The sequence below is a fragment of the Cynara cardunculus genome (genome assembly GCF_001531365.2).
Source record: "Cynara cardunculus var. scolymus isolate 2C chromosome LG 6, CcrdV1, whole genome shotgun sequence".
Lineage (NCBI taxonomy): Eukaryota > Viridiplantae > Streptophyta > Magnoliopsida > Asterales > Asteraceae > Cynara > Cynara cardunculus.
This window is the reverse complement of record NC_037533.1, coordinates 8339038-8350929: the sequence shown is the minus strand read 5'-3', so window position 1 is coordinate 8350929 and position 11892 is coordinate 8339038. Positions and strand designations below refer to the sequence as shown.

General features: G+C 37.4%; 1 protein-coding gene across 1 annotated transcript; it reads right to left on the bottom strand.

The window, feature by feature from the left end:
• Positions 1-6373: 6373 nt before the first annotated feature.
• LOC112514113 lies at positions 6374-8790 on the bottom strand. The gene is made up of 2 exons (XM_025120445.1): positions 7262-8790; positions 6374-6743 (listed from the first exon to the last, which is right to left on the bottom strand). Exons 1-2 carry the CDS (start codon positions 8788-8790, stop codon positions 6374-6376), a joined length of 1899 nt encoding a protein of 632 aa, XP_024976213.1.
• Positions 8791-11892: the final 3102 nt, after the last annotated feature.

Genomic DNA, 11892 nt, shown 5'->3' with positions numbered 1-11892 from the left:
CAGGTCAAGATTGAACATCAGAGACATTATGGAAGTCTTCAATCTTTGGAGATATCTGTATGGAAGTGGGATCACATTACCATGGATTTCGTTATGAAATTACTGCGAACACCAAAAGGATATGACGCGATTTGGGTAATTGTGGGTCGTTTATCTAAATCTGCACATTTTCTACCAATAAGAGAGAGTTACTCTTTAGAAAAGTTAGCGCAGATTTACATTAAAGAGGTTATTACTAGACACGGTGTTCCTTTGTCTATTATCTCTGATAGAGATAGCCGATTTACTTCAAAGTTCTGGGAAGGGTTACAAAGAGCTCTAGGGTCCAAAATTCGACTAGGTACAGCTTATCACCCACAGACTGATGGACAGAGTGAAAGAACTATTCAAACTCTAGAAGATATGTTGAGAAGTTGTATTATTGACTTCGAAGGTTTATGGGAAGATCACTTACCGTTAATAGAGTTTGCATATAACAACAGTTATCATTCTAGTATTCAAGTGGCACCATATGAAATATTGTATGAACGTAAATGTCGAACGCCGTTGTGCTGGAATGAAGTGGGTGAAAAACAGCTAACAGGTCCTGAGATTGTTCAAGAAACTTCTGAAAAGATTGAACAGATCCGCGAAAGAATCAAAACAGCACAGGATCGCCAGAAAAGTTATGCAGACAATCATTGAAAATCCATTAAATTTGATGTAGGCGATTTTGTAATGCTAAAAGTTTCGCCATGGAAGAGTGTTATCAGATTTGGAAAGAAAGGAAAGCTCAGTCCGAGATATGTTGGGCCATTCAGAATCTGTGAGCGAATTGGGCCAGTGGCATATCAGTTAGAGCTACCAGAAGAACTAAATCGGATTCATAACACTTTTCATGTGTCGAATTTGCGGAAATATTTGGCAGATCCGAATCTAGCTGTACCTTTACCGGAAATTCAATTAGACAGTAGATTGAATTTTGTAGAAACACCTGAAGCCGTAATTGACAAAAAGATCAGGGTGTTAAGAAACAAAGAGATAAGTCTGGTTAAAGTACAGTGGAAGTTTCACAAAGGACCAGAAGCGACATGAGAATTGGAGTCAAAGATGAGATCGGAATACCCGTGGCTTTTTGATTAAAGGAATTTCGGGACGGAATTCTCTTGAGGGGTGGATAATGTGATAACCAGATCCAAATTATTACCCAAGGTATTTAATACGTGATTATTTGATTAAATGATTACGTGATAACATGATAAATTGATACATGCTGGTATGTGAAGTTGTGTATTAATTGAATATATATATATATATATATTAAATGCTTGACATGGATATATATATGATTATATGCATGTATGGAGTATGAATGTGTGTGAGTGTGGATATGCATGAGGTGGAAAGGGGGAAAGAGTCGGTTTAGCCGACTTGCCATTTTTGGAAAAAAAAAATATAAATAGGAGGCTTAGTCTCTTCATTTGCTTTTCCCAGCCATTTTAAGAAAGTTGAGAGGTTTTGAGAAGAGTGTTGTCCGGTTTGCTATAAGGAAGAGATTTCAAGTTGATTTCAAGTATCAAGTTTCAAAAGGAATCAATTTCTAGCATTTTGGGTTCAAAAGCTTGATAAGGTGAGTGATTTCTAACCTTTTTGTATAAAGATTTTACTAGTTATAATTGCATGCTTCGTATTCTTCTTGTTTGAAAAGAAAGCATGTTTATTTCATCTAAGTGTTATCCGGACAAAGAGTGACCGGATTAGAGTTTAAACCGGACAAGCCTTAGGCGGTTTATTGTCCGGATTGTTTTAAACCGGACAAGCCTTGAAAGGTTTATTGTCCGGATTGTTTTAAACCGGACAAGCTTTGAACGGTTTAGTGGCCGGATTGTTTTAAACCGGACAAGCCTTGAGCGGTTTTGTTGTCCGGAGTTGGTAAACCGGTTGTGTTGAGCGGTTTAGTCTTAAACCGAACGAGTCATGAACGGATTGTTGTCCGAATTTGTTATCCGTTCAAAATGTGAATTTTATTCTAAGTATAATCCGTTCAAAGGTTATAAGGTGTGTTGACCGGATTAGATATCCGGACAAAGTGGAATGTATTCCAAGTGTTTAAACCGGATGATGGTTGACCGGATTTGTTGACCTTTTGTTGACCGAATTATATTAAAAAATGTTTTGATGAGAATTCTTTTATCATAAAAATGAAGTTTTGGTATAAATGTTTTCAAACTGGTWATAATTCCAATGACTGCGGTCTATTCGGAATTATTTTACAAATGTTTTTGATGAAGTGATAAGGGTGGCATATCAAGGAGAGGTGTCCATTTGTTATAAGGGTGACATATCAAGGAGAGGTGTCCATTTGTTATAAGGGTGACATATCAAGGAGAGATGTCCATTTGATATAAGGGTGGCATATCAAGGAGAGGTGTCCATTTGTTATAAGGGTGGCATTGTCTGTGTGTGGTATTATATAACACTTTCTATTATATCCTTTAAGATTACCGTGGTCTGGAATCTTTATTTCTTTGTGATTTAAGGATTTAGGATCAAAGTTTTTATTGGAAATCATTGTCTGGATGTTATGGAGAAGGAAACATCAGGTTTGGCCTGAAGCTTTGTTTAAACCTTAATTGATAAAGAAAAGGTTTAAAATGGTATTAAATGGAACCCGATTGGTTCAAAGTTATGGAATTTGGATAGCTACGTGGTCAGCTTGAATATGGAAAGTGAATTGGTATTACCTTTTTGTGTATTCATGTATTCTTGATATATATGAGTAACTGTTTTATAGAGGTTTTGGTGATCCTTCATCCTGCAATTACATGATTAGAGTAACTCACTAGACTTTTTAGTCTAACCCTCGTTTTTGTGATTTTAAAATATGTATTGCAGGAAGTATAGAAGGTAAAGGAAAGGAAAAGATGTAATGCTTTTCTTATGTGCATTCAGCTGCAGAACTGCTTTTGTTGTTTAGTACGAGATATGTATTTTGAATTTTTGGACCTTGTATTTGGTCGTGATGGTAGATTCTTGTTCTAAGGGACCCAGATGTATACGAATATGTATTTCTTTGGTATGAAATATGTGTTACATGCAATGTGTGGGTCGAGGCGTTACACAATCCACAATAATAATTCATATACATATAATAAACCCAAAAACATGTACATAAAAAAAAAATATCGTAATACTCAAATAATTTGTACATAAACATGCATCCCAGTTAAAGTCTCATGAATACTCATCTGACTCTGTAGATTGTCAAATGATCTCCCTGACTAATAACCTACAATTATTAAACTATAATAGTCAATTAATGACTAGGTTTTCTTCAAAAATCGACCCAAAAGTCGAAACTATGTTATTAAGATCAAACCTAGTGACTTTGAAGTTACCCCTTAGTGAACTCGATTAAGCTATGTCGAATATTGTTAAACCCCAAACTTTAAGTTTTACAACGTCCTATAACGTAAATTTGACATATTATAATATTTCCAACTCCTAATTAAATTGCGCCAACTATTATAATTACAAATACGAATTCATATTATGAAAGTCTATTAACGTCGATTAATTTACCCTTTATAGCCATGTAAACTCCGTAAACTGATTTAAAGCATTTCGATAGTCATCAATCCTTTTGCAACACTTTAATCTATTTATTCAATTTAAATTAATTTTAAACCACTCTTTTGCTTGACCGATACATTGTCGTATTCGACAAATTGTACAACCCCTTGTTCATGGTTTCTAATCGTTAAGACTCCGAATATTATCTTTTTTATAACCGTACGTTCTCTATTTTGAATCGGAAGATTATCTGTTACCTGATCAACTAATCGGCTTGATAAACACGTATATAAATCTCAAATCACTAGTATAATATTAAATCAAGAATTATAAGGAGTCTCACATTTGTTTTATAGTTCAATCGAGGCTAAAAACGATAGGACATCGGGTTTAAACCACCGTCGGTTTAACCGTCGCCATTCAAGGCGATGACTATTAATCGGTAACCTTTAGGCCATCATTGCAACCAAGTAACCCCGCCAATCAAGACGTTAAGAAGTTTTTACATAGAAATAAGATGTTATCTTAAACATAAAGTATTACCTTATCGATGCTTGAACGCTTACGAACTCGAATTCCCATCCTCGATTTGTAGTCTCGTCCTTCCCAAGTTCCCCTTCTTCTTTTTTCTTTTTTTTACTTGGCTTGAAGCTTTATAGAATAGCTTGTATACATACATACATATATATATATATATATATATAACATACATACATATATATATATATACACTCTCTTAATTGAAAAAAAAAGGAAGGTTATATATATATATATATATATATATACTTCCTTCATACCATAAATCTTGCCACCTTTCCATTCCATTACTCTCAATTTTTTTCACCAATTAATAAATTTATTTGATTCTCATTAAAATCATTTCCCACGTTTTACTTTTTGAAAATTTGAATGGCATTTCCGAAAATATTCATTAGATATTTTTATATTATTATTATTTTTAATCCAATTAGTTAAAATATAATTAATCTTCAATATTTCACTTATTTAAAATACCCTTATTTTAGAGTGTTACAACTCTCCCCTCCTAAAAATAGGATTTCGTCCCCGAAATCACTCATTGTTGAACAGATGTGGGTACTGGCTTTCATATCCCTCTCGATTCCCACGTCATCTCTGACCCCTTGTGAAATTTCCACTTTACAAGGACCAATGGAATGATCTTGTTTCGCAATTTCTTTGTCTTTCTATCCAAGACTTGAATTGGTTATTCGATGTAACCCAATTTTTGATTGATCTTCACATCTTTTAATGCTAGAGTCGCTGATTCATCAGCTAAGCATTTACTTAAATTTGACACGTGAAATGTGTCATGAATCCCTTGTAATTCTTCAGGCAACTTCAAACGATATGCCACCGTCCCCACCCTTCCTATGATCTTGAATGGTCCAACATATCTTGGACTTTGCTTTCCATGTTTACCAAAACGAACTACTCCCTTCCAGGGTGATATTTTTAACATCACTTGATCCCCAACTTGAAACTCTAGAGGCCTACGCCTTTTATCCACATAGCTTTTCTGTCTGTCTTGCGCGACCCTCAACCTTTCTCGGATTTGTGCTATCATATCTGATGTCTGTTGAACTAACTCTGGCCCAACCAACTGCCTTTCTTCGATGTCTGCCCAACACATAGGTGTTCTGCACTTTCGACCGTATAGGGCTTCGAAAGGTGTTGCCTTAATGCTTGAATGATAACTATTGTTGTATGCGAACTATATTAATGGTAAGTGGTTGTCCCAACTACCCCCAAAATCGATAGTGCATGCCCTTAGCATAACTTCAAGTGTTTGTATCGTCCTTTCACTTTGACCATCGGTTTGTGGGTGGTAGGCGTTGCTTAAATTCAATCATGTCCCCATCTCTTGTTAGAAGCTTGCCCAAAATCTTGATGTAAATCTGGCATCCCTGTTTGAGACAATTGATATCGACACACCATGCCTTGACACAATCTCATTGACATATAGTTGAGCTAACTTCTCTAATGTATATTTTTCACTGATCGGTTGGATGTGAGCGGACTTCGTCAATCGATCAACAATCACCCAGATTGCATCATGTCCTTTCATCGTCTTTGGTAGCTTGGTAACAAAGTCCATTGTTACCATATCCCACTTCCACACTGGTATTTTCATTTGTTGTAACATTCCTGATGGTTTCTGGTGTTCTATCTTCACTTGTAGGCAAGTCAAACACTTCTCCACATACCCAGCTACCGACTTCTTTATACCCGGCCATCAGTAGCTCTCCTTCAAATTCTTGTACATTTTATCGCTACCTGGGTGCATAGTGTACTTAGACTTATGTGCCTCATCTAGTACCTTGCTTCTCAAATCACCTAAATTAGGAATCCACACTCGATTCCCAAATCTGTGTATTCTATTTGACCCCACAGTCAGTGACTTAATTTGCCCAACCTTCTTCTCCTTCTTAATGTTTGCTTTAATCAAGGCTTCCTTTTGAGCATCCCGGATTTGATCTACCATATCTACCTTTATGCTCATCCACATGGCCCGCACTTGAATAGTCTCGACCCTTTCCTTCCTACTTAAAGCGTCAGCCACTACGTTTGCTTTGCCAGGATGGTAATGGATTTCACAATCGTAATCCTTGAGGAGTTCCATCCATCTCATTTGCCTCATATTCAATTCCTTCTTATCAAAAAGATACTTCAGGCTCTTATGATCCGAATATATCATATATTTTGTACCATACAAGTAGTGTCACCAAATCTTCAGCGCGTATACTACTGCAGCTAATTCCATACCATGGGTTGGGTACTTCTTCTCGTGCTCCTTTAATTGTCATGATGCATAAGCAATAACCTTGCCTCGTTGCATCAGAACACAACCTAGACCCATCTTAGAGGCGTCACTATAAACAACAAAGTCTTCTGTTCCTTCCGGTAAAGCAAGGACTGGGGCGCTACTCAACTTGGTCTTGAGGGTTCGGAAAGCTTCTTCTTGTTTTTCTCCCCAATCAAACTTAATTGACTTCTTTGTCAAAATGGTCATAGACGTTGCTATTTTGGAGAAGTCCTTGATAAACCTTCGGTAATATCTTGCTAGATCCAGAAAACTTTGAATTTCGAATGTAGATTTTGGTGACTCCCAATCCATGACGGTCTCTATCTTTGCCGGATCCACCTTAATTCCTTCTGAGTTGACCATATGACTGAGAAATTGCATTTCTCATAACTAGAATTCACATTTCGAGAATTTGGCATACAACTTCTCTCTCATCAGTAGTTCCAGAATAGCTCTTAAATGTTTCTCATGTTTTTTTTCGCTTTTCGAATAAATTAGAATGTCGTCGATGAAGACGATGACAAACTTGTTCAGATACGGCCTACATACTCTATCCATCAGGTCCATGAATGCTACTGGAGCATTTGTCAATCCAAAGGCATTACTATAAACTCGTAATGACCATATCGAGTTCTAAAAGTAGTTTTTGGCACATCTTTTTCTCGGACTTTCAAAAGGTTGTAACATGATCTTAAATCAATTTTCGAGAAGTGGCTAGCTCTTTGTAACTAATCAAATAAGTCATCAATTTTTGGCAACAGGTATCTATTCTTGATCGTGAGCTTGTTAAGCTCGCGATAATCAATGCACATTCGCATTGAGCCATCTTTCTTCTTTACAAATAGGATTGGCGCTCCCCATGGTGATGAGCTTGGTCTGATAAACCCTTTGTCTAACAACTCCTGAAGTTGTTTCATCAACTCTTGCATCTCTGTTGGGGCTAACCGATAAGGTGCTCGTGCAACAGGAGCCACACCTGGCACTAAGTCAATACGAAACTCAACTTGAYRTTCTRGTGGTAGTCCTGGTAGTTCATCCGGGAAAACTTCTGGATACTCGTTCACCACTGGTACCCCTTGTACTGTTCCCTTTTCTAACTTAGCATCGACCGCATACGCTAGATAAGCAGTGCACCCTTTTTGAAGGTACCTTCTCGCTTTAGTGTTGTGATGATCCCCGTACCACACTTCCTGCAATCGCCATACACAGGAATTGTTTGCCCTTTGGGGGTTCTGAATTTTGATCATCTTTTGGTGGCACACTATTTGTGCTTGGTGTTCGGATAACCAGTCCATTCCTAGAACCACATCAAAACCTCCTAAACAMATAGGCATTGACCTAACAGGCAATTCTCTACCATCTATATAGATCGTGCACCCATAAACTATTTCATCTATTTTAACTTGACTGCCGTCAGCAGTTTCTACAATATAGCTCTTTCCTAGTCTACAAGCATCCTTATTCAAATAGTGGCAGAAAGTAGAAGACATGAAAATACCATTTGCACCCGAATCAAATAGTACATGAGCATAAACATTGCTTACAAGAAACATACCCGATACGACGTCAGGAGACTCCCTAGCCTCCTCCAAAGTCATGTTGTATGCTCGTTCTGGTCCCTTAGGTAGTTCCTTTTTTTCGGCCCCTCTTCCTGACCTGTTACCTGAAACTCTAACATTGCTTATGGTCCCCTTTTGGTTTTTAGGACATTCAGATCGTATATGACCTGATGCCCCACAATCATAGCAAAGTTTGCTTTCAGTACACTCCCTTGATGTGTCCTCGGGTTTTTCGCACCGAAAACATGTCACTTTTGCTGCCCAACATTCACCCATATGTCTTCGATTGCATTTGGTGCACTGAGGATTTGTGAACTCTCCATTTTGTGCCTTCGTATCTGTCATCTCCCCCTTGGATTTCTTTGTCAATTTACTTGATGCTTCCCATTTTCTTTTGACCTCCCTTCTCTCCCTAGTTGCCTTGATGTCATTTTCCTCCACAACAGTCGCCATTTCCACAACTTGAACAAACGTGGTTGGTTTAACCATATCCACGTACTGCTTTATCTCTATCCTTAGGCCATCCTTAAATCGATCTATCTTTCTTTGCTCAGTTGCCACCTGATAACTAGCAAACCTAGGCTTTTCTAGAAATTTGTTCACATATTCTTGAATAGACAAAGATCCTTGCTCCAACCTCAGGAACTCCGACTCCAACTTCTTCACCTCTGTCTGCATACAATATTTATCCATCAACATCTTAATTTTCTCCCAGGTCATGGTAGCGATGTTTTTATCCCCTCGAATGGCGCATTCAGTCTCCCACCAATGAAGTGTCGAACCTCCAAAGGTGGTAGCAGCATAAGTCACCTTCTGTTCTTCTGAACACTTACAAATCTTAAAACAACTTTGCATTTTAGTCACCTAGTTCATTAGGGCTACCGGGCCCTCAATAGCTCTGAATTCCTTCAAACGGGTGCTACTAAAAGTCTTGTAACTGCAACCCCTTTCCTTGGTTTGGGGTTCCACCCTCAGTTGCACTGTTGGGTCATCTTTTCCTTGGACGGACGACTCCATTTTTTCAGTGGGTTGGGAGTTAATCATTGTCTTCTTCTTCTGGGTGCTTGCTTCCTCTTCCTCTTCGGGGCCTTTGAACCTATCACCTAATATGGCTTTTAGCATACTTGGAAGGGTATTTTGGAGGACTCGAGTCATCCTTTCAGTTAGTGCCTCATCGGTAACGTCATTTTCTCCTATTCCAATTCCTTGATTTTGCTCTCGTGCCCCATGGGTGGCCAAGCTTGCATCCACATAAAAAGTTTCACTTGAGCTTGCGGTGTTACCGCGACCATGGCCACGATCGTGACCGCGACCTCTTCCTGTTGGTGGTGGCTGATTTCCAACTCCCTCCCCGATAGTGGCATTTCTTGTAGATCCACGTGATACCATACTGAATATAGTAGCATGATATTAAAATCTAAATACTAAATACATGCAATCACTAAAAAAAAAGAAACGACTACGATCATTTCAAACCTTACAGCCATAATTTATTATTCATATTACGGATTTCAAAAAGAGAGACAATCAATACATAAGTCTACYATAGCTATCAAAATTCGGGATTACTAAATCGTCATCAAAGTATTAGTAGTAAAAACATCCCAAGCTAAACATCAATTCAAAATAAAAAAAAATCTCTCTTTATGGCTATCCATATCCCTAAGGCATCTCGGAAAGGTAGGGGTCTCTAATCCACTGTGCATAGGTCAACGATGGTTTGAATTTCCATAATGGGTTTGCTCTTGGACCCATTTTGAAATTTTGGACCCATGTAACAAAATATCCTTTCACGATCCCGACATACTCAGTAGTTACCATCTTGCAAAAGCTAGTCCTATCCCTTACCCGAGTGCRCCATGATCGGGAGACAATTCTCCGTTCTTGAGCCAACTTTAGTTTCAAAAGATCTCTCTCTCCTCGTAGGTTATCCCTATTTGTTATCAGCCTTATTTGTGCCCGTTGTAGGTTGTCGAGCATTCCCTTAGCCCTATCATTGTCCCACTCGAGGTAGGCCAACTTATCCCACAACTCAGCTTTCTCTCTTTGCAAAGATTCTATCCTTTCTTCCAAGTTGGTGCACGTGGGAGGCTGCGCTACCACAGGTGTCCCTTGAAACGAACCTTGAGTTGTGTTACTCCTTAGAGATGTTGGACTGTCACCCCTGGGTATGCGGTTCCAACTAGGAGTCATACTGGTGTGATGGCTATCAATACTCTCACAATGCGGGCCTAGCCCGAATGGTACTCTCCGTCCTACAGTTCTACGCCCACGTCCTCTCCCACGGTTAACAGACCTAGTGCGTATAGTGTGCACCATATTTCTACAAAACCACAAGGAAAAACACTAAGTCACACATTAGTAAAACAAACTTAATTGCAATGTATATAGTGATACTAAACACCTCACAAATTTAAGCTTAGGCTATATATTTTTTTATACCTATTTCTCTTAAACTAATGGCTCTGGTACCAACTTGTAACACCCTCATTTCAAATACAAGGTGCCACGTAATATAAAAAATTAAAATTCTAGCGGTTAATAAAGCTTTATTGCAGCGGAAGTCTTACAATAATTTAGTCGTAATTAATATCTCAAAACTAACCCATCCCATATCGGGTTACATTACATATAAATTCAATTAAAATACTAAGAATTTTATAATTCATAACTCGAATAATAGTTCAATTTCCTATGCAGAACCTTTACCCTTTTCCGTTCTTGAACACCCAGCTCCTAAGATGCATACTAATAGTCAGCTTTATAAAGCTCAGTGACTTCATGGTTTTTTTGCACAATCATACATATCTCATCATGCATAAAATAAACAATACCCCAAATAAAATAACATGCATATTTGTTTCAAACCCTTTTAAAATAATAATGAGATCTCTTAATTTTCTGTCGGATTAAGATCTTAGCGTCATCGGCACTTCCCCGGGTTACACGACTATCCCTTGTCCGGTCATCCATCCCTAGGATGTGCCATCCCTTATGACCTTTGACCACTTCCCATACCCGACAAAAAATATTAATTCTTTTATAACATGCTAATTAATGTTTAGAAAAAAAAAATGTAAACAAATAGCATGCAACCCACAATAATAATTCATATACATGTAATAAACCCATAAACATGTACATAAAACAATATCGTAATGCTCAAATAATTTGTACATAGACATGCATCCCAGTTAAAGTCTCATGAATACTCACCTGACTCTGTAGATTGTCGAATGATCTTCCTGACTAATAACCTACAATTATTAAACCATAATAGTTAATTAATGACTAGGTTTTCTTCAACAATTGACCCAAAAGTCAAAACTATGTTAATAAGATCAAACCTAGTGACTTTGAAGTTATCCCTTAGTCAACTCGATTAACCTATGTCGAATATTGTTAAACCCCAAGCTTTAAGTTTTATAACGTCATATAACGTCAATTTGACATTTTATAATATTTCCAACTCCTAATTAAATTGCGCCAACTATTATAATTACAAATACGACACTTTATTCATATTATGAAAGTCTATTAACGTCGATTAATTTACCCTTTATAGCCATGTAAACTCCATAAACTGATTTAAAGCATTTCGATAGTCATCAATCCTTTTGCAACACTTTAATCTATTTATTCAATTTAAATTAATTTTAAACCACTCTTTTGCTAGACCGATATATTGTCGTATTCGACAAATTGTACAACCCCTTGTTCATGGTTTCAAATCGTTAAGACTCCGAATATTATATTATTTTTTAACCGTACGTTCTCTATTTTGAATCGGAAGATTATCTATTACCCGATCAACTAATCGGCTTGATAAACACGTATATAAATCTCAAATCACTAGTGTAATATTAAATCAAGAATTATAAGGAGTCTCACATTTGTTTTATAGTTCAATCGAGACTAAAAACGATACGACATCGGGTTTAAACCTCCGTCGGTTTA